This window comes from Notolepis coatsorum, assembly GCF_963971535.1.
Source record: "Notolepis coatsorum genome assembly, chromosome: 16".
NCBI classification, from domain to species: Eukaryota; Metazoa; Chordata; class Actinopteri; order Aulopiformes; family Paralepididae; genus Notolepis; species Notolepis coatsorum.
In genome coordinates, this window is record NC_140180.1 from 17,537,066 (window position 1) to 17,560,825 (window position 23,760).

The 23,760-nt window shown below is 43.1% G+C and overlaps 2 protein-coding genes across 2 annotated transcripts; both read left to right on the plus strand.

The window, feature by feature from the left end:
• Positions 1-5,681: 5,681 nt before the first annotated feature.
• gdf9 (growth differentiation factor 9) lies at positions 5,682-15,226 on the plus strand (the record flags this gene model as incomplete). Its single annotated transcript, XM_084331976.1, has 3 exons — positions 5,682-5,689; positions 5,777-6,030; positions 14,343-15,226. The coding sequence occupies 3 exons, from the start codon at positions 5,682-5,684 to the stop codon at positions 15,224-15,226; spliced, it is 1,146 nt and encodes a 381-aa protein (XP_084188102.1).
• A 2,927-nt stretch (positions 15,227-18,153) lies between these two features.
• Positions 18,154-23,205, plus strand: LOC311242912 (piggyBac transposable element-derived protein 4-like; the record flags this gene model as incomplete). Its single annotated transcript, XM_084331977.1, has 3 exons — positions 18,154-18,159; positions 21,682-22,712; positions 22,824-23,205. 3 exons carry the CDS (start codon positions 18,154-18,156, stop codon positions 23,110-23,112), a joined length of 1,326 nt encoding a protein of 441 aa, XP_084188103.1. The 3' UTR covers positions 23,113-23,205.
• Positions 23,206-23,760: the final 555 nt, after the last annotated feature.

Sequence of the window (23,760 nt, forward strand, 5' to 3'; positions counted from 1 at the left end):
AGTTCTTGATATAACAACAGACTACTGGTATCAACTAAACATGCATTTGAATGCATTTAGATTATGTGAAAAGTCTTTATAAGCATCGGCAAAAAAAAAAGTTCAGTTAGGAAAGTTAGGAAAAACAAGATGCATACAGTACAGCTAAGGATCATAATCAAATAAATAACACATTGATGAACGATACTTTCTGTTTATGAGAACAGCGTACACGAAGGGAATATTAAAGACCTCCAATAGTTGGGAACCATCTCAGGAAGAACAGTCTTGCAGAGGCAACTAATTCCCCTGTCTGGTTTTTGCTGCAACATTCATTTCAAGAAAGATTAGACTGTGAGTCAGTGTAGCCTGTGTGTGTGTATGTATGTGTGTGTCTGTGTATGTGTGTGTGTGCGTGCATGGGAGAGACACATTTATGCAGAGTGCGGAGTCAGGGCAGATAGAAGGTTGGCGTTGCATTAAATCATTTGCTTTGTTTGCATGAGGAGTAACAGAGGAGGAGGAGAGCTGAGTTTCTCAGCCCCCTCTGTATTCCTGTGGCCGTGACACAAGATCTATTGTGAAGTGTTGCCACAAAACTGTACATGCTTGAAAAATAATGGTAATTGTGAAAAGAAATAGGCATTGTTTGAATTATATAAATCTTCCCCCGAAATTTTGGAATATTTCGGGCCCAGTTATGGTCTCCCCATGACCTCCAAGCATGTAGCATTTCAAAGTCTCCTTAGAGGCTGGTTTTATAATAAGCTCTCATCCACAGTTGAGGAATACTTAAAGTGTCAAACACAATATACACTTTAAGTTGACATGTAACACACTAGTAGGCCATATGTCCGAGGTAGTGGTACCGTTACAACAGTTACCAATTAGTGGTGCAATTACCACAATCGAAATAGTCACTCAGCCCATAAAATCCACAGGAGTCAGTATCGATGCGCCTTAAAGACCCAATCAGCGATCCAAACGTAAACAAATGAATAGCCCCACCCACCACCAGAAATGAGAATGGAGACATGCTTACATTCTCTAGTTGACAGACTTAGCTCTTGATGCGAGGACTAACACTAACAGCCAAACGTGCGTTTTAACTATTTGCTGTAAAGCTTTGTTTACATTGGTAATGTTTGTAAACAATGGAGTAAAACAGATCTATTTCTATCTATTCTTTTTTTTTTTTTTTTTATTGGTCTTTTTCCCCCTCCATTTTCTCCCCATCCCAATGTTAGTCGTATGCCAATTCCCAGTCCCTTCCTGGTCGCTGCGCTTTACCCCCTACAGTCAGATCATATGGGAGAGTGGAGGCTACCACGTGCTTCCTCCGACACACGTCCAGCCAATCACCGCTTCTTTTCACCTGGCAGCGCGGATTCTCACTGAGAGGGCGTAGCGTGTGGGAGGACCACACTATCCCCCTCACGTCCAATCCGCGCTTAGCAGGCGCCCCGACCGAACTGTAGGAGTCGCTGTTTACAACGACCCGGACCCACCCCGCCAGCTTCTCCCACCCTCTGATACAGCCAATCGTATCAGTGCAGACGGCCAGCCAAGCTGGTGACAACCCCGGAGCTGTGAGCTGGATTCGAACAGGCAAATCCAACTCAGCTCCGGGGCTGGTGACGAACGCAATCTCCGCTCGACCACCTAACCGCCCTATTTCTATCTATTCTAAACGAGTATAAATAAAAACAATAATCAATTTTAAGTTAACATAATTTCAAATTCTCCCCTGCTTCAACTATATACCTCTGAAGAGGAACAGGTGGTTGGAAGTGATGGGACCCATCTGTTTCCCCCTTCCTCTTCAGATTCTGTCTTTCCTTGTGGAGAAGGAAGGGAATCGCTTGCCTCCGTGACCTTTTCCTTGTGGAGAAGGAAGGGAATCGCTTGCCTCTGTGACCTTTTCCAAGACAACACTTTTCCTACTTTTGAGTCCCTGTCGAGCAAACATGATCTGTCGCGTTTACATCACTATCGTTATTTTCAGATTCAGATTCTGTTATTGTCACGTCGTTCAGTACCTTACAGCAAAAAGAGTGAAATTAACTTTGTTGTGGTTCCTCGACCATAGATAGCAGCATCCAATATAATATAAATAAAATAAAATTTGCATAGAATATATCTGTTATGAACTTATTTATTTTATTTTATTTATTTATGTACTTAAAGGTACAGAATTTAGTTAAGACTCAGTTCCCTCATTCACTTTGCCACCAGCTTTCCTGCCTTGGGAGGAACTATTCAGACTTAAAACCCACCAGAAGTCACTCATCTGAGTCTCTCAGATCTATCTTTCCCTCATGCCGTTTAAGAGGTTTCTCACAAAGCTAGATCTGCTTGAGAGGAGGAAATCTGTGTTGAATCTTCAGGTGACTGGTGAGCAATCGACTGAGTTGACTCTACTACTTCATGTGCTAAATATGGTTGACTCTACTACTTCATGTGCTAGATTGGGTTGACTCTACTACTTCATGTGCTAGATTGGGTTGACTATACTACTTCATGTGCTAGATTGGGTTGACTACTACTTCATGTGCTAGATTGGGTTGACTACTACTTCATGTGCTAGATTGGGTTGACTCTACTCCATGTGCAAGATTGGGTCCCATACAATTTAAGGTACTACATAAACTCTATTATTCCAACCAGACTAGAGATTTACCCCAATGTAAATAACAGATGTGATCGCTGTAGCCACGCCCCTGTCAACCTCAATCACGTTTTAATTCTGTCCCAAACTACGATCATTTTGTGGCACTTTTTTATTTTTTAAAACCCTATCCGACATCCTGGAAAACAGATCAGCCCTGACCGCCATCATTGGAGTTCCTGAAATCATTCCGAACATGCGCTCTAGCCAATCAGATGTTATTGCATTTTCCTCTCTCATAGCGCGGAGGAGGATTGTTTTTGCTGGGTCCCCCTCTTCACCATCTTCCTGGTTGAAAGACATGATGTTCTTTTTAGAGAAGAGAAAGTTAGAGAAAATAAAGCTCAGAGGCTCCACTGAGAAGTTCACTGCCAGGCGGCAGCCTTCCCTCCCCCACGTGAAGAACCTGGGAAGACCTCCTGAAGACCTCCTCCTCCTGAGCGTCTCTCTCTCCCTCTTCTCATCCCTCTTTTTTCCTTCTGGGTGTGTGCGAGTTTTAGATTCTATTCAGATTTGTATAGTCATTATACAGCACAAGTACAGTACAACGAAAAGAGGTTTGGCATCCAACCAGAGTGCAAATGTAACAGTAAAGTGCGATAATAATATACAAAGTGTCACAGAGTTGGGAGGGCATTAGGATTTGGGTGTGTTGTGGTTGTGTTGTCCTGTTGTATGTTCATATTTTGAAAAATCAAAACACACAAATAAATAAATAATAATTCAAATAGCATATTTTCCATCTACAGGTTGAATTCTTCAAGAGTGGACAGTGTGTGAATATAGCCCACACTGCCATGGTACAAAATGAATATGTATAATGGGATGTGATTGTTGGGAAGGTATTTGAACTACGTTCACCTCTTGCAGGAAGCACACTGTGCTCACTGCTCACACAGCTGCTATGATTAGAACACGACTTTGTTGCATTAGACCAGTGAAGCATAGAGTCAAGGAGATCAAGGTCCACGTTCAGAAAAGACAAGCTTCAGACTTTTTTGTTTTTTCTTCTGGAACGCCTGCACACTGAAGAAGAGAGCCTGTGTGTGTCAAAACATTTGTGCAGTGCAAGTTTTATCTTGGTTGAAAAGATTAAAGGAAAAATCTAATATTTTTTTAAAGACCCATATCCCCTTGACAACGTTTCTTTTTACTCAGAAATGACCCAGAGAAAAACAATGTCTGGTGACATGACTAAAGTTAGAACCCAGATAATGAGGGCATAAGTAATATAGTGTGATAACAATGTCCCTTTGTCTTCCAGCTTGTGGGGGACAAAGCCGGCTGTATATTAATGCTGATGAAGCAGTTATACTCAAGAGAAGGCATTCAGCATAGTAGCCTACATGCTCTTCCTCCCACCTCCAATCATTCCCTTCAGCCCACATAGAGGACATGCTGGCTGGCCACAGAATTGACCTATCTCAACAGTTGCAACAGTTGTGATTGGACGATCAAGAAAAGAGGGCAGGGCTTGAGAGGTCAATTGACTACTATACCTACAGTACAATTAAAGGAAAACTAACCCTAAACTACTATTTATGTTATTTGTGTGACAATGCTGACAGTTTGCTTGTTTGTTTACATTTGTTTAGCGTGGACAAGTCTCTCCTAATGCTAGAAACAAGAGCCAACACCCCTTTGATGGTATCAAGCCAGAGAGATCATGCAGAGTGAATGGGAATTGACCTGTCTCAAGCCCCGCCCTCTTTTCTTGATCCTCTAATCACAATTGTTGCTCAACGGAAGCAACAGTTATGATTGAAGGATTAAAAAAAGAGGGTGGGTTTGAGACAGGTCAATTGTGTGTGTGTGTGTGTGTGTGTGTGTGTGTGTGTGTGTGTGTGTGTGTGTGTGTGTGTGTGTGTGTGTGTGTGTGTGTGTGTGTGTGTGTGTGTGTGTGTGTGTGTGTGTGCGTGTGTGTGTGTGTGTGTGCGTGTGTGTGTGGCCTTTTGTACTCTGTGCGACAGTAAAAATGGTGATTTTGCTAGGATATAACTGCCACAATTATGATCAGATTTTTTTTTATGAACAGTATTTACAATGACAGTCTGGCCATACATGTTTAACAGTTTCAGCGCAAAAGCTGATGGTTTTGCCTCTTGATGACCTCACTGATCTAAAATCTAAAATCACAACAGTGGATTCTGTTTTGGGTGGTCTTTTTGCTCAGGCAGCGTCCACCTCTCCTTCCATTTCCTACGGCTAGGGTCAAAACACGTGCAACACTGAACCGAGTGGAATCCACTGGAGCGGAGGGGAATGGGATGCACTCTGGAATGTTAGGGCAAGACACACACGCGCGCACACACACATGCATGCACACGTGCACACACACACACACACACACACACACACATACACACAAGTAATGACCAGAGAGTTTCTATGACTAAAAATGGTCAAGATAGCCCCACATTGTAGTAGCCTTGGCCTTTATTCGCCCACAGAAATGATTAATACAAAGCTGCATGCTTTATCTTGACAGGAGACCACAGATTTGTAGGCCAGTTATTGTACGTAACTTTATAATTTCCTGTCTGCAGTGATTTGTATTTGTCTGTATAGTCTAAGTACAAATTGTAGGTACTTGTACTTTACTTTTAATTTGTGTCCAATTTGAAGCCCTGCCAACTTCAAAAGGAGGCAATCAGAGCATAACTGGACTACATAAGATACCACCACTTTAACACAGGTCAATGGTTTGAAAGCACTGGAATGCAAAAACATAATGTAGAAGACTACTTTTACTTTTGATACCTAAATACATTCAAATACCTCTCTATACTTTTACTTAAGTCGAATTTTAAATGGAAGAGTACCAGAGTAACTTTTTTTTTATCTGTGGTATTTCTACGTTTACTTAAGTAACGGTACTACTTCCACCGCGTTCCTGTCTGGTTATGAGTGACGTGGTGAGCCCTGTTGATTGCTCACACACACCTGTGCGATGTGATCGGCGGCACATGGCGGTAGTCTGGTTGGCCTGAACTCCCGAGTTGTCAGAGAGTTCGTTTGTAAAATGGAGATTGCAATGCATCTGTCAGTCGTACTTAACTACGTGTTCACTGTTGTGTTACTGCTTCTCGGCATAAGCCCAATAATAAGACCGTCTCTGGCTTCGTCCAGTGGACACCGTGGTGATCTCAGCGATGCCGCTCACGGCAGCATATTCTCCCCGCTGTTGAAAGCCTTATCGGAACACGGAGGGTCGTGGACCCGCAACGCAGCCGCGAAGCCGAGGATGAAGCCCGAGTCGCGGTACGTCAAATACATGACACAGCTCTACAAGATGTCATCGGGAGAGGAAAGGAGCTTGGATAACTTGTACAACACGGCGCGACTGATAAGGCCTCGAGATGAATGCGTTGAACATAATAAAGGTGAGTGTGCTGCATCATGTTTGTTCTTTATTGAGGTGGTTGGATGATGAGGCCGGGGAGGTCAGGAGAGACCGTTCTGGCAGGATTTGACCCCCACTTGGTGGTTCTAGAGGACGAGTGGCCCCCAATCACAACACCGAACCTGGGCCACCAGGGGCTTCATTACAGCACCGTCAGATGAAATATAAGCCTACGCAAATGTTAATCTAGACATGCTGTGCTGTTATGTTGCCATAAAGGCAATTTATGATGAATTGAAAATGGGGGACCCTGATGAAAACAAGACGAAAGTCTTTCTCTGGTCTGCATCCCCTTCTTAACAATTGTGTGTATTGAGCCGTACTGTATTGTACCCATTCTGCAATCTGTTAATACAATTTTCAATTAATCAATCAATCAAGGCCATGCAACAAACACAGCACTTAGGCTACGTTCACACTGCAGGCAAAAGCGGCCCATATCTGATCTTTTTGCTCATATGATGCGACTCTTGTGACATAATGTTTTTTTTTTTTTTTTTTTTTTTTCCACACGACAGTGGGAACAGCACAAATCACATTGACTCCTGATATTTTCATTATTCTGATTTGGGCCACTTTTATATGTTCTGATTTGTTTTGCAATGCAACCTCATACAGTATGACTTTTTACCCCATCTTCTTTATTGTTCATTTGCGAATGCGGGTCAATTCAGGAGCGTGGACAGTTCACACTGGAATCTGATTATTGCCCACATTTAAAAAAGAATGTGAACAGCCAAACAAAATCTGATCTGAGCAATACATCTTAATTGAGCACTGAGGCTTCCAGTGTGAATGTAGCCTTATGTATTAGTATTGATGTTTAATGTGTAAGTTACACAGAATATTAAAGGGATAGTTCTGATTTTGAGCCCTAGCCCTGTTTCCTACTTTTCCCAATGATGTTGTTGATCGGGAGAGTCCTTTCTCTGGACCATCCATGCTATCCTTCATACTGGATACACAGTTACACTACTTAGCTAGCCACAAACTAATGCAAAGTCACTGGGGCCAGGCTCCTGTCTGTATAAGCTGACTGAATGCAACTGAAATCGACTTTGTGTTAGGGCCTGGCGATAATTCAATATGATAATTTATCGTCTTTCGATCATATTGTGGATAAATCATGATATTGAGATGATGCACAATTATGTTGTCTGAATAACAGCCGCATGGTAAATGTTATTAGTTGCTCTTTGAAGAGAAAAGATGTAACGTTAGATATTTATTTGTTTGGTGTAGAATAGAATAGAATAGAATAGATCTTTATTGTCATTGTTACAGTTGTTACAACGAAATTAAAAAAATGCAACCCTAGGTGCTAGTAAAATAAGAATAAAAACAGTCCTAAACACAGTGTTAAATGTAGAAGTATGGGCACCTGTTAGACAGGTGTAACTGGGTTTACTAAATTCTCAATGTGCAAAAAAAAAAAAAAAAAATTAATTTGTTGAGGTCCTAGTCTGGGGGAGGGGAGGGGGGGTCTGGCCTAGAGTTTTTTTTTTTTTTTTTTTTTTTTTTATTGATTTATTATTTTTCTTTCAGGGGGGGGGGGGTGTTATTTGATTTTGTATCTATTTTTCTGTAACTCGGGGAGGGGGGGCAGTTGGCAGCATTTTCTTTTGTATGGTTGTTGAACTGTTGAACTGATGCTGTAAAACTGAAAAAAAAAGAAAATACCAATAAACATATTGTTTAAAAAAAAAAAAACAGCCGCATGTTATGCACATCTGTCGGTGTCCACGTCCAGTATGAAGAACAGCATGGATTGTGCTGAGAAAAGACATTACCGATCAACAGCATCATTGGTAAGTAGGGAATGAAAGCTGAGATTAAAGCTAGAGTGTGCACCCCCTATCTACACAATATAGCCAAAGTGTTCCCTCTGCTACTGTGCCATTAGAGGCAAATTCTGAACTTCTACTGGTTGGAACCCGTTTTATATAGTTATATGGTTGGGTACACAAGGTTCTGCCTTGTTTGTAATTCAAAATCACCCTGGGCGGCGCTAAAACCAGGATGCAACGACGGTGCCTTTACAAAATAGTGTCACAGATAGCAGAAGGGGATGAAAATTCCGACTGAAATAGTTGACCAATGGCATGCTTATACCAACAGTCTACATCCTGTGAGTCAGACTAATTTCCCCTACAAATGTCTGACTCACATGGCATCAGGCCATGAGGAACCGGATTTTTCAAAGTGCTTACTCATTCTATGCATACTAGTATCTTGTCTACAAGATACACTACACCACACAGGTCAGGTACCCATGTACATGTCGAAATACTTCCCAAAGGTCAGTGAATACCATGCCCACAACACCAGAGGGAGTTTCACAAATCTTGTGCAACCCAGATTCGGCACAAACAAGGGACTAAACACATTTCGCAACTATGCCACAACAATGTGGAACGCCCTACCCACAACCGTAAAAAGATGTGAATCTCCTCCCCACCGTATGTATATATTCTCTTCCCACCGTATGTATATATTCTCTTCCCACCGTATGTATATTTTTTCTCCCACCCGCCCACCACCTCCTAATACAGTCTCCTCCCAATCATATGTATATATTCTCTGTTAGGATCTATGGCTAACAGTATTTGCAAATTTTGCATATCATATGTCACAAATGTAACAGTACTATATACCTGTATGTCATGTATGTCCCTATGCCATAAATGTCACAATGAATTGAAAATGGGGGACCCTGATGTAAACAAGACAAACGTCTTTCTCTGGGCCCTATTCCCCGTACCTGGTTCAACTAAGTCGATCAAGAGTCCCATTATCCAGATTCAATTAACCCGATGTTTGAATCCGGGATTTTCCTGTTCCTCGAACGCTGATTCAGTCTCGTTCATTTGAACCAGACTTGAGACTCAGGATAATTGCACGCGGCCGCTTCAGCTGAAAAGACAGCAGATGTCGATCGCAGAAATCCTGATTTTCTAACGGCATTGATTGATTGATCTTTATTAACAGATTGCAGAATGGGTACAATACAGTACGGCTCAATAGCCTCGCCGACAAGTTAAATGCATAATCTATAGGCTAATTTTAAGTCCCTCATTACCCCAATCAATCAGATTATATTTCTTTAAATGTGCCTGCTGGCAGTAGGTTTATTGATTGAATAATCAAATGAGATCTTGCTAGCGAAAATAATTAGTTCAACTATATCAGAATAAGGATACGGCTCTCTTATCCATTTATGGATGTATGGTGGATGTTTTATTTGTCTGGCACCGTGGTCTGATGGTTTGTACTTATGCCTTTCACGCGGACGACCCGCGTTCGAATCCCCGTCTTTTCTAATTTATTTTCTTCTTTTTGCAATGTAAATACTTCAATTTGGTGCACTTTGAGAGCTATATAAAGAATGACATCCTCAATGCATGTAGACTTATAATATTTTAACTTAAAACTAGGCTACTTTTGCGTATATTCATTAATATTATATTCCAAAAAAAGTATATTGGAAACGCGGGGTCTCGAACTAGGGTCGTCCGCTTGACAGGAGTGAGCACTAGCCGTTGCACCACTGTGCCAGACGGGATATATCCATTGTGTATCCATCAATACAAGAGTCGCGTGTTTCGAATATTTTTCTTTTGAATGAAGTTTTATCTCTTTATTCTCAAATGCATTAATGTGACGTCAACGGCTCATTCAATTGCTCAAATCTGCCAAACAGCGCATCTCATTCTCATCAGACATTTTAATCCCAGTTACAATATCACAATAACGTGTGAGTGATGATACAATTCAACAATCCTCAGATTCCTCGTAATTCATAATCCACAAAAACCACAATCCACGCATAGACACTTCAATTTTATGCTTGAATGAAACACAATCCGGGCGCTCCGTTAAGCAAATCTACAGCGGAGAATATATGAAACTAATCAGAGCCAAACGGCCGATAGGTTTCATTCATTAAAAATATCCCCGCGGGATTCACATTTGCAATGTGCCGTTATTAAAATAACCACATGCAGCGTGTATCGCGACTCCGAGCGCCGTATATGACGTGCATTATTTTATTTAGGACAAAGTAAATCTATAGGCTGAATATGATTTATTATCAGCATTTAGTTATATTATTATACATTTCAAAAGCCCCCTCTAGGAAAACGAAGCACAAAAACATAATTCAGAATGGTATAATGGGATCTAGACTGTGAGAAATATTTCAGGAAGCGAGCTGGCATTTCTTTGCGAGGGCGTGGCTATGGTTCATCCAGCTAACTGAACTTAACCCTGCTCCGGACCAGGTTCAAACTTTCTGATCTGTTACCATGGTGATTTAGAAAATCCGACTTCGGGGAACAGAACGGTCCGGCTTAAGTCAAGCTATGCTGGAAATGATCCGGCTAACTCAGTTAGCCAGGTACGGGGAACGGGGCCCTGGTCTGCATCCCCTTAACAATTGTGTGTATTGAGCCGTACTGTATTGTACCCATTCTGCAATCTGTTAAATAAAGTTTTCATTCATTCATTCTATGGGCTAGGGTTCCAAAATCAGAACTGTCATGGTATGGATTCCTTTTCAAAATGTTTTACTATAGGCTACTGTCGTCAACGATATATATATTATTGTAAAATAATTTATGTATTTTAAGTTTATTTAAAATTATTATAATGATTAGTGAATGATGAAGTAGGCCTATAATGGTTGAATGTTGAAGCATCATAACAATTGTATTACTACAAAAAAATACACTAAAAATATGTAAAATCATCATCAAAGTCATTTGTACAAACAAATATTATATACAAATATTCAAAAACAAGAAAACGTCGATCATATTTTGACCGTATTGCTCAGCCCTAGCCCGCCAAATCAATGTGGATTACAGTCGAGCGAAGCAAAAGTAACACCAATAATACTGTTGAGTGTTGACCAGGGGTGCGTTGGTCATGGGACGGGGTTGCACGCAGTGCAACCGGGTCTGTGAGCAGAAGCACGTGCACTCAAGTGACTACCTGGTAAAATAAAGGTAAAATAAAATAAATACGTCCTCGGATACATTCACACACAACTTGTGAATGAAATGTGTTACATTCCATTCCTAGAGGCAATTAGACATTGTCTTTATTCTGTAAGCACGCGAGGGAACATGTATGCGCATGCGCAGGAGCACGCGCCCGGGAGCGCACATGCACGTGGCATCATTAAAACACAGTGCAACCAGGTATGAAATCACCAACGCACCACTGGTGGTGTTGACTATAATTGTTGGGATAAATTAGGCCGCTCGGCTGCATCGTCTCCACATGTTACCCCCTGTGGCCTTTTTTGACCTTAACCCTTTCACTACCATTTACATTTTATCCAAAGCGACTTACAAGTTCACTCACACATTCACACACCGACGGTGGAGGCCACCATGCAAGGTGCCAACCTGCTCAACGGGGGCAGTCGGGGGTTAAGTGTCTTGCTCAAGGACACTTCGACACGCTGCTGGGAGGAGCCGGAATATAACCGGGAACCTTCCGATTTCCAGACTACCACTCTGCCTTCTGAAGCCACCGTCACCCCCAACAACACTAGGATTGGTCAATGTTGACACATATAGCACTAGAAATTATGACCAGGGTTGATGCCACACTACCAAAATGGTTAACCCTTTCACTGCGACAATACAGAAGGTTTACCCTTTCCACTGTCACACGACAAAGGGTTAACCATTTCACTACCACACTACAGAATAACCGTTCACTACCACACTGTAGTGTGATTGATTGATTGATTGATTGAAAAGTTTATTAACAGATTGCAGAATGGGTACAGTACAGTACAGCTCAATACATACAATTGGTAAGGGGATGCAGACCAGAGAGAGACTTTCGTCTTGTTTACATCAGGGTCCCCCATTTTCAATTCATCATAACATTATGACATACAGATAGACAGTACTGCTACATCTATACATTTATGACATATCAGATTTGCAAATACAGTACTGTTTGTGATACAAAAAGTGTCCAGAAAAAGTGTGTATAATTTGACGTAGAAACTGTACATTGGAGGAGGTTGGGTGGGTGGGGTGGGGTTGGTGGGTGGGGGCTGTACATTGGAGGGGGGGGGGGGGGGGGGGGCACTGTACTCTGTACTCTGTACATTGGAATACTGACAAAGCCATACTTGGTAATTTACTGTACAACTGGGTTAAGACATTTGTAGGGGCCAGTTTCGAATTGCAGTCTCCCGTAGGTGTTCTTTGAGAGTGTTTTTGAAAGTGGGTAGTGATTCACATTCCTTTACAGCTTTGGGTAGGGCGTTCCACATTGATGTGGCATAATTGCGAAACGTGTTTAGTCCCTTGTTTGAGCTGAATCTGGGTTTAATATGATTTGTGGAGCTCCCTCTGGTGTTGTGATCGTGGTATTCACTGACCTTTGGGAAGTATTTTGACATGTACATGGGTACCTTGGTCGTGTAGTGTATCTTGTAGACCAGGCCCATTGCAAGTTGCTGTACTCTGTCGTCTACTCTAAGCCATCCTAGGTTGTCAAAGTGGGCCGGGGTGGGGTGGGTTCTAGGAGTCAGGTCAAGCAGTAGTCTGACTAGCTTGTTTTGAGATGTTTGTAATTTTCTTTTTTAGTGCCTTTGAGGTGCTTTGGTACCATGAGGTGCAAGCATAGTCGTAGTACCCTTGAATGAGTGCTCCTGCCAGAGTCTTCAGGGTATTCTTGTTTACCAGAGAGGAGATCCGGTACAAGAATCGAGTTTGTTGGTTGACTTTTTGTATTACATTGGATGCCATTTTGTCACAGGAAAGATTAGCCTCTAGGATGGAACCTAGGTAGGTAATTTCATCTTTCCTTGTGACAATATTGTCACCCACTGTAACCGAGAAGCCGTCTGTCTTGCTGAGTTTGTTATTTGAACCGAAGAGTATGGACTCTGTTTTGCCCATGTGTAATGATAGTTTGTTGTCGGCGAGCCATATGCAGATTTTGCCTAGTTCCGAGCTGAGGGCTTTTTCAACCTGTAACTTGTTCTTGTCAGAGACCAGCAGGGCTGAGTCATCCGCAAACAGGAACAAGTTGCAGTCACAAGCTGACGACATGTCATTTGCATAAATTAGGAATAGTAGCGGTCCTAGTATGCTTCCTTGTGGAACACCACAGCTCACTGTGAGGGGGGGGGGGTAGGGTACCGTTTACCTCCACCATCTGTTCTCTCCCCTCCAGGTAGGATTGTATCCAGCTCACTGATAAACTATCAAAACCTATTGCTTTTAGCTTGTCAATCAGAATGGTGTGATTGACAGTGTCGAAGGCCTTTTTTAGGTCCAGCATGACCATGCCGCAGTATTTGCCCGCGTCCACCTCTTGTTTGATGTGGTCGCTCAAATAGAGAAGGCATGTGTCAGTGGAGTGGGATGTTCTGAAGCCAGATTGGAATTCGTAGATTAGATTTTTTTTCCGCAAGGTACTTTTCGATCTGTTCGTATACTATTTTTTCCATGACTTTCGAGATGGATGTAAGGATGGAAACAGGGCGGTAGTTGCCTGGGTCTAGTTTGCTGCCCTTTTTGTGCAGGGGTGTTACTCTCGCAATTTTGAAGTCCTTGGGGACGTGTCCCTGTTTTATGGAGAGGTTTATTATGTGTGTGATGACTAGGGTGATGGCGGCTGCTGAGTCTCTGAGGAATTTGGAGGGGATGTTGTCATGGCCAGTGGCCTTGTTCGGTTGGAGGGCGCTCAGTTTTTTGAGTACCTCATCTGTAGTTACCATTTCCAGTTTGAAGTCGTCTTTGTGGACGCCTAGGTTCTTGTAGTATGCTACTATGTGTTCTATCCCATACTGCCCTGAGTGGGAGGGTAGTTTGTTTACCAGTGTTGTGGCTATGTTTGTGAAGAAAGTGTTTACGTAATTGGCTACATCCAGCTTGTCTGTGATGAGCGTGTTATCCGTTTTTATGTTTATGTTTGAGAACCTGGTTTTACGTTTTTTACTGCAGCCTAGTTGATTGTTGAGTAATTTCCAAAGTTCACGTGGTTTATTTTTGTTTTCGGCGCATGGCCGCCGTCCGCCGCCGCCATGCGCCGAAGGCCGACCGCCGAGATGAACGCGATCAACGACCAGGCGGAGTTGAAACTGGAGCAAAAGATGGGGCTTAAAAGGCGAGGGAGGAGGGACATCCTCCTCCTCCATGACCTCCTGCCGTTCTCGCAGTTCCCGACAAGTGACTGTGGTAGTGAAAGGGTTAAACGTCAGGGTTTTTAATGTGACTGACGAGTGTTATTTGGTGTCTTGTGTTTCCCCCCCTCCAGAGTTCTTCATGCAAGACCTGTCCTACAACCTGGACCGAGTGAGGGACAAAGAGCAGCTCCTCAAATCTGTCCTCCTGTACTCTTTTCACCAAGACCCGTCGGCGTCCGGCGCGTCCGCGTGCTACCTGAGCGTCGAGGAGCAGGAGTACTCCGACCACCAGTGTCGGCTCTGTCCCGGGGGCACCCAGCACACCGTCAACTTCACGGTACGCACGGAGGCGGGGAGCAGGAGGAGGAGCAAGTGGGTGGAGGTCGACGTCACCTCCTTCTTACACCCTCTCATGGAGCTCCAGAGGAAGCACATACACCTCCTAGTCAACCTGACCTGCGAGAAGGAGGTCAGCCTCCGGTCTCCTCTCCTGCTCCTGTACCTCAACGACGGCAGCAAGCTGGCCCGCCAGAGGTGGCCGCCGTCCACCGCCACCGCCATGCGCCGAAGGCCGACCGCCGAGATGAACGCGATCGACGACCAGGCGGAGTTCAAACTGGAGCAAAAGATGGGGCTTAAAAGGCGAGGGAGGAGGGACATCCTCCTCCTCCATGACCTCCTGCCGTTCTCGCAGTTCCCGACAAGTGACTGTGCCTTGCACGACTTCAGGGTGAGGTTCACCCAGCTGAAGATGGACCACTGGATCGTCATCCCGCCAAAGTACAACCCCAGATACTGCCGGGGCAGCTGCCCGAGGGCCCTGTCCCTGTACGGCTCCCCCCGCCACACCATGGTGCAGAACATCATCTACGAGAAGCTGGACTCCTCCGTGCCCCGGCCCTCGTGCGTCCCCTCGCACTACGACCCGTTGAGCGTCATAATCTTTGAGGACGATGGATCCTACGTCTACAAGGAGTTTGAGGACATGATCGCCACCAGATGCACATGCCGCTAAGCCCCATTGCTACTAGGTGTAGTTTTTCTTTTTCTTTTACCAGCTTAAAGGAACACGCCAACATTTTGGGAAATTAGCTTCCCGTCTTCTCCAGAGAGAGACGAGAAGATGGACACCAGTTTCCTCTCTGTGCGTTCAGTATCTGGCTGCACGTTAGCCTAGCTTAGCACAATGAATGGAAGCGGACTGAGGCTAACCGGTCATGTCCACTTCCATTCATTGTGCTAAGCTAGGCTAACATGCAGAGAGGAAACTGTTATCCATCTAGTTGTCTCTCTCTGGAGAAGACGGTAAGCTAATTTCCCCAAATGTTGGCGTGTTCTTTTAACGGAACATCACCATAAAACCTTGGCTATTATCATGGACTCTTATTTATTTCTCCCAATGCAATGACATCATCCAGCAGTTGAAACACGAGTTGTAGCATCCTAAACACTCCTTAGCAAGTTCACAAGTATTAAGATCGTATGGATGCCCCTGTTAATGATGTCTGTATTAACAGTCCTACAATGTAAAACCATTGTGCATTGGAAAATATTGATCTAGAGAAGATGCCTTTACTTAATCAAGTGTGATGTTTGCCCAAAAAAGAAAGTGTTTTTTCCTGATGGAAAATTTGTCTTAGTCATTTGTTTCGTTTTTTTTTTGTTTAAGAAGTGATGAGAGTTGTTCCGACATCATATGCTTCAATGTACTGTGGTTGTCTGTAGTATGGCTTTGATATCAATGATACACTTGAGAAAGAAGAATGTATGATGTATGTCTTTTTTAAGTTATTTTTTGTTAATTTATTGTGGGTGGGTGGTCTCTCTGTGTTCTCTATTATTTAACACGTTTTGGCTTTAAGTTTTAAGTCACACTGTTCTGGACGAAAATATGAAAAATAGCTCCTTTTACATTTATCAACCCGTTTACATTTTATTCCTGGGGATCACAGACAGTCTCATAGACGACCTGTTTTCATTATGTCCAGAATGAGAGTTGTGTAAATGTGTACAATTTCAAGGTTTCAGTGGGTATTCATTACCTCTGGATAGCAAGCGATTGCATACCTGTGATTCTGTACCGAAGAGCTCAACAAAATGTCCTGTCTATTTATGCAAGTCAAAATTGATTTACTCTGCAACCTGTTCGGCTGATGGATAGTCACAAAAAAGAAGAATATACTGACGTATTCTTTGAAAGAGATGAGCCTTGCAAGTTGTGAGACGTGTCTTTACTTGTGAGGCCATGAAAAAGTAATAAAAAAAAGAAAGCATTCACAAATTAACGCGTTTGTCATCCAGGCATCATAATGCTCAATTGTTACATACAGGTGCCATACTAATTAGATTAGATTAAAATGTTAGTCATTATACAGCGGAAATAGGTTTGGCATCCAACCAGAGTGCAAATGTAGCAGTAAAGTGTAACAGCAATATACAATGTACCGGTCACTAAACTGGGTACAAAATATACAAATTAGTACTACGGAGTGTAGTGCTAATCAGATGAATGTTGAAGTATATTATGTACAGTGATACAGGTGTAAATATTGTATGGTAGTAGTCATACTGTCCAGCATTGTAAGTAGGATATGTACAGAGATAGATATTTATATATATATATATATATATATATAGCCTGTGTTGTAAAGTGTAGTGAAAAAAGGTTTTTAGTTTTCTGTAAAATATTAGCAGCAGCTTCGGGTGGTTCTAATGGGGGCTGTGCGATATGCATTAGAGCAGGAGTACAATACCAAAGGGTGTCTCTCAGAACTCATCTGGATTGTACGGCAGTGAGTGTGAGTGAAGCAGAGTAGGATAATAATAATAATAATAATAATAATAATAATAAACTTTTTTTGTATAGCACCTTTCATACAGAAACTGCAGCTCAAAGTGCTTGAATGTTGAGTGAATGTTGTGAACTTCTTATATAACCCATGTATGCGGCATAGCATCAATGAGATAGAGGTGATGGAAGGGGGGGTGGCACCAGTGGTGTGGGTTAGGCGTTATAACGCACATAATCCACTGTGGGGCAGCAGAGGCACATACTAATGTGGGGATAGTATATAGGAGATTAATAGACGGGCTGCTGTGTGAATGATGGCAGGTCAACATGGTTTGACATTGGGACAGGTAGAGTATCATGTATTGATTTAGCATCAGCAGAATTGGCGAGGAAGGGGGGAGTGGGATAACATGGACAGATATACCATAGGAAGTGACCACTTCCCGATATCATTAAGGTCAGTGCAGTCTGCTAATGGAGGATGATAGTAGACCGATTCCTAGGAACTTCAGTAATGCAAAATGGGATGAATTTGCTGACTGATGTGGTGGAGATCTGGAAAAGGTTAAAGGGGACAACGGTACAGTAAATTAGTGGAATTATGGTATGTGCTATGATATCTAGTAATGTCTCCCACTTTATTCCACAGAGAAAAGCCATTAAAGGACGAATAAGTGTGCCTTGGTGGGACAAAGCATGTGATGAAGCGGTGAGGGATAGAAATAGAGCATACAGGGCTCTAAGAAAGTACCCAATGGAGCGGAAATGCAGTGGAGATGAGAGCAGTCGCTCGAAGGGTAATTAAGGTGGCCAGGCGAGAGTGTTGGAGGAGGTATTGTGTGGAGGGTCGGGTGTTGAAACCTTGGTAGGGGAAGTGTGGTCCGCTGTATGTCAGGGGCCATTAAGGGTAGGAGAATTCCAGTTTTAGAAGATAAGATGGATAAGATATTCCTTTATTGATCCCCTTGGGGAAATTTAGGCATCATAGCAGCATGGGGGAGGGGAAGTAAGACATGATACAGGTCATATAATTATAGTACAGTGGAGAAGTAAGAATAAAAATAGGCAGTGTAAACAATATAACAATATAATTAACTCTGAGCATGCGCATTATGGGCAACTTAGGCAGTGTAAAAAGGTCATGGTGCAAGATGAGGGTACGTAGATTCAAGAGTCTTATTGTTATTGGTCACATACATACCAGGGCATACAGTGAAATGTATGCCCTCTCAGTTATATTCGTCCTACAATAAATATAAGGATGTCCGATATTATCGGCCGATATTGGCATTAAAATGTGATATCGGAAAATATCGGTATCTGTTAAAAAAAAAAAATTTACATTTCTATAACCTTTATTTACCCAGGCAAGTAAGTAAGAACAAATTCTGATTTTATTTATTGTCAAAAGTATGCATAATGTTATGTTAATTCCACAACAAGACATTATGTAATGTTAATTACCTGAAATTCAGTTTTTTGGTGGGGGAAACCCTGCATATATCGGTATCGGTTGATATCGGTTGATATCGGTATCGGAAATTAAGAGTTGGACAATATCGGTATATCGGTATCGGTAAAAAAGCCAATATCGAGCATCCCTAGTTACAATATATATATATATAATATAATATATATAATCTAAAAATGCTAAATATATGCTCTGATGAAGTAAGTATACAGTATGCATAAGGTGTATGCCGTGATATACTTCATACGTAATATAGATTGGCCATTTAGATAGTCCACTTAGGTGGGAGTCAGACACACTCTGACTGAACGTGCTTCTCATCTTGACTAGCTCATCGTAGAGGGGGTGGGAGGGATTCTCCAGGATAGCAGCCAGCTTCCTTCTCATCCCCCTCTCTGCCACCACCTCTAGTCTGACCAGCTCGACTCCCACCATGGAGCTAGCCTTCCTCACCAGCTTGTTCAGTTTGTTGGTGTCTCTCGAAATTGATGTAGCCCCCCCCCCCCCTCAGCATGCCACAGAATAGAAGAGGACTCTGGCCACTACAGACTGGTAGAATGACTGCAGCAGTCTATTGCAAATGTTGAAAGAACAGCCTGCTCTGTCCCTTCCTGTAGAGGGCCTCTGTGTTGTCCGACCAGTCCAGTTTATTGTTCCCCCAAGGAACTTATATGTCTCCACCACCTCCACCTCATCCCCTCGGATGGTGATGGGAGTGGGGGGGGGGGGCTCTTCTTGCCCCTCCTTAGATGGAGGAGTCATCAGAGAACTTCTGCAGGTGGCACCCGCTTAAGTTGTGGCAGAAGTCTGAGGTATAGAGGGTGAAAAGGAAGGGTGACGGCACAGTTCTACAGTGAGGTAGTCCTTGATCCAGGCCACCAAGCCGTGCTCCAGCTGCATCACTGAGAGCTTCTCCGCTAGCAGTGAAGGCTGAATGGTGTTGAAGGCACTGGAGAAGTCGAAGAACATAATCCTCACTGAGCTGTGCGGCTTCTCCAGGTGCGTGTACGCTCTGTGGAGCATGTAGATGATGGCGTCCTCCACCCCAACGTTTGCCTGCGGTATGCAAACTGCAAGGGGTCGTGGGAGTTTATGTTTATGTTTATTTAGGATCCCCATTAGCTTTTGCACTTGACAAAAGCTATTCTTCCTGGGGTCCGGCACTTACAACAATACAACAATGTTGATTGATTGATTGATTGATTGATTGATTGATTGATTGATTGACAACGTTGTACAAAACATATAAGTCGCTTTGGATAAAAGCGTTCAGCTAAATGTAAATGTAGTAAAAGATAGTATGAAGGTTATATTACGCTTGATTTAGACACAAGGAAAGCTATGTAATGGTAAATAAAGGAGGAGTGGTTGCCGTCTTACTGGACATAGAAAATGCATTATGTGCTGTGGAAGGAGGGATTGGTGGTCAAGCTGTATGATGCTGGAGTTCAAGGCCGTATGTTGAATTTGATCAGGGCGTTCCTGACTATACAAGTTAGAGTGGCTTGAGTATTATCAAAAATAGTGGAGATTGATAGTAGTAGTAGTAGTTTTATTCAGTCATAACACATACAATATGCACAATCATCCCAGACTGTCAACGGTCTTTGATTTTGGCAGTGACTGAAAAGGTACAGGCTGAAGCATAATGCTTATATACTGTATGCTTGTCCTATATTCTTTTCAAATTAAGCCTCTAAAACAAAAAACTAAAAATAAACACATTTGTATCTGTTTGTAGCTGTCAGGGCATTTTGGAAAAGAGGGAGGCAATATGAAGTTCATTATTGGAAAGATATAAGATAATATAAAGATAAGATATTCCTTTATTGACCCCCTTGGGATATGAGATGCACTGGAGAACGTGGCTGGAAATTGGGGGATTTAAAATGTCAGTAGATAAATCCAAGTACATGTATGTAATTTCTGGTAATAAAAGGAAGATCGATAACCAGAGTGGTACTCTGTGGTTATACTAACCAAATGTAGTAAAAGATAGTACGAAGGTTATATTACGCTTGATTTAGACACGAGGAAAGCTATGGTATTATGTGCTGTGCCTGTGGAAGGAGGGATTGGTGGTCAAGCTGTATGATGCTGGAGTTCAAGGCCGTATGTTGAATTTGACCAAACAGCCAACGAGCGTTAGCTGCTGGGTTGTACAGTAGGTGGCGGTATGCGCCTTTCTGTGGTTACGAGCCTCCATTAACACCAAAGAAGAAGAAGACGAGCATCAGTTTCGAAAAATTTACCACTTCCGGTTTCGCCTCCCGGTGACCGGACCAATCACCTCTGACGATGAAAACATTTTGGGCGGTTTTTGTAGCCAATGAAACGACGATACCTCACCTGAGGGGTGTTTCCCAGGATATATAATGGGTTTCTCAGTCTCGGCGTAAATGTCCAGACCTCATCTGCTGCTGTGTATTACTTCATTGGTGCGTATTGGTACAATTTAGAGTCAAAGAATGGCGAAGAAAAGAGGAAGAGAAAGCGACGAAGATAGTATAGAGTCTACTATAGACTTAATCCTAAATCAGTATCACTTAGAGGAATCAGAGGAAAGTGGGGAGAGAGGACATTCTGAGTTAGATTCGGATTCAGCGGAACAACAATACATTGGAGCGTGAGTAATTTATTATATTATTACTGTGTTTCTATATAAATACGTTTTTAGTTTAGCTTTCATAATTATCATATGTATATTTGTGCGAGTGTTATATGTGTATATATTTTTATTGTAATCTTTTTATGCTGCTAAATGGATGGCTCCAAGTTTTGTTTGTCACATATTTAAACAATTAAAGGACATTACAGTGAAATGCTTGGTTCTGTATGAGCCCCCTGAGATTGTGCTTCATACAGTAAACGTGTTGTTGTATTATTACATGCAATGACAAATATAATCTATCTATTTAGTTTGAATCTGAACACTTTTTTCAGTTTGTAAAGCCCAGGGCATCGTTTGTCTACTCAGCAGGGGGGGGGGGGGGGGGGGCTGTGTTTATGGATGGGTGGCTTTGTATTTGTGTGTGTCAGCTGATCAAGTTTTGTGAACAAAAGAAGAAAACGCTGTGAACTAACTTTATTGTCATATAATAATAGGCAAGGAAGAGGATCGAGGAGAGAAAGATGGAGAGCGAGAGGCAGCGGCACGCCTGGAGAGAGGTGGAATGATGTCTGTGATCCAGACATCATTCCACCACAGCCGACCTTCAGACCCGCCAACCCACCAGGACCCAGAGTCATACGTCCAGCGGCGTACACGGCCCTGCAGCTCTTCCAGCTCTTTTTCACAAGCTCTACTTTACAGACCGTAGTTGACAACACTAACGGCTACGGCGCCACACACTGCTCACCGCCCTCCCGCCCCTGGACTGACATCACTTTGGAGGACATGTATTCATACATGTCTATGGTCATTTACATGGGTGTAGTCACAGTGGAATGCTGTTCACTCAACGATTACTGGCGAGGGGACGAACTGTACTGCTTGTCGTTCCCCGAGAAGGCAATTTCACGTAGAAAGTTCCTCAGGATCTGCAGCGCCCTTCGTCTGAACAGCTCTGCAGACAATGCTGCAAACGAGCGGGGGAGGGGCACGGCGGCCTTCGACCCGCTGTCCAAAATCAAACCGCTGTATGTGGAGATGAGGGACGCGTGTAAGAGGAACTTTCACCCCGGCCAGGAAGTCACCATCGAGGAGCGAATGGTTGCCTCTGAAGCCGGTGTGAGGAACAAACCCGTCTGCAGGGGGTATAAACTCATATTGCTGGCAGACTCCAGGAATTTATATACCTGGGACTTCTCTGTATATGAGGGAAGGCTCCCGGGAAGGGCTGGGAAGGGGCTCGGCTATAAGGCGGTGATGGAGCTAACCGACACACGACTGCTTGGCACCGGTTACAAGCTGTTTGTAGACACTTTCTACACAAGTCCCGCCCTGTTCCAGGACCTCCTTCAGAAGAGGATCTGGGCGTGCGGAGACATATGCACAAGCAGGATTGGATTCCCCAAGAATGGTCTGGAGAGGAAGGCTCCCCGTGGCACCATCCGCTGGATCCGCAAGGACTCCCTTCTGTTTGTCCAGTGCAAGGACAAGGTGCTTTTTTCCTTCTGCTCAACACTCCACACGGCCCATGCAGGTGGTGACACAGTCCAGAGCAGAATCCAAAGTCCAGATGGGCAGTGGCAGAAGAAGGACATCCCAATTCCACCGGTAGTGACGGTGTACAACCGGTACGTACTATATATTCAACACATATATATGTAATGCCCTTTGAGATGTAGTAATTTGTGTTCGATATATTTATGTTTTTCTCAATGATGTGTTTTTTTCTGTCCACACAGGTGTGTGGGCGGAGTGGACCTCTCACAAGACCTCACAGGGTACGGTAAGGTCCTCCACAAGATCCGGGAGTGGTACAAGACGTTCTTTTTCCACTTCATGGACATCGCCGTAGTGAACGCCTTCCTCCTCCACAAGGACCTGGAGACGGGGAGAGGAGCCGTTCCGATGCACCCGACGGTGTTCAGAGCGACCCTCGCCGTGGAGCTGGCAGGGGCGGAGTTGTCTCTTCTTGACATTGAGCATGACTTTCTCAGACTTGCTTTTTTGTCTACCATCCCCCCACTTTGAGACTCTTGTCAGGAGCAAACAACATCCCCAGTTATCCCATTAGTTCCCTGGGAAGTTAAGCTAAGAAGTCGGCTATATTATTTTTTTTGTTATTTAAACACTTCCACTTTAATTTGTATTATTTAATTTATCTTGTTATGAGTGATTGTTGTATTGTTCAAATACATTTTGATTTAAAGTTGCTTAAGGCGAGACACCCCATGTAACTGCCCCCCGGCTTGGTGTTGAAATAAAGATGCGGTTATGTTTCGTACAGATGCTTTTATTTATTTTCTCTTTTTCTTTTATTTTGCATTTCAGCTTAGCAGTACTGTAGCTTTTCTTTGGTAGTTTGTCGTTGCACCGTGTTTGTACAGGTAGTGACGGTTGCATCATTTGCTCCGTTTGCACCGTGAAAACTTATTCCGCTTTACCAAGGGGAGTTATTTACTGGAGTAAGGTTCTTCTATCATACATAATTCGCTGCCTGCTCCATCGTTTGTCTCTGAGTTACTTCCGCCTTGGTCACACAAGATGCTGTGACCTTTATACTATAGGAAAGACGAGCTCTGCCCCCATGTGGACACGAAATGAAAATGCACAAGTGGCTCCGAAATATACTTTTCTTAAATAGAGAGCTCAGTATTCTGAGCCAATACAGAGAAGTTG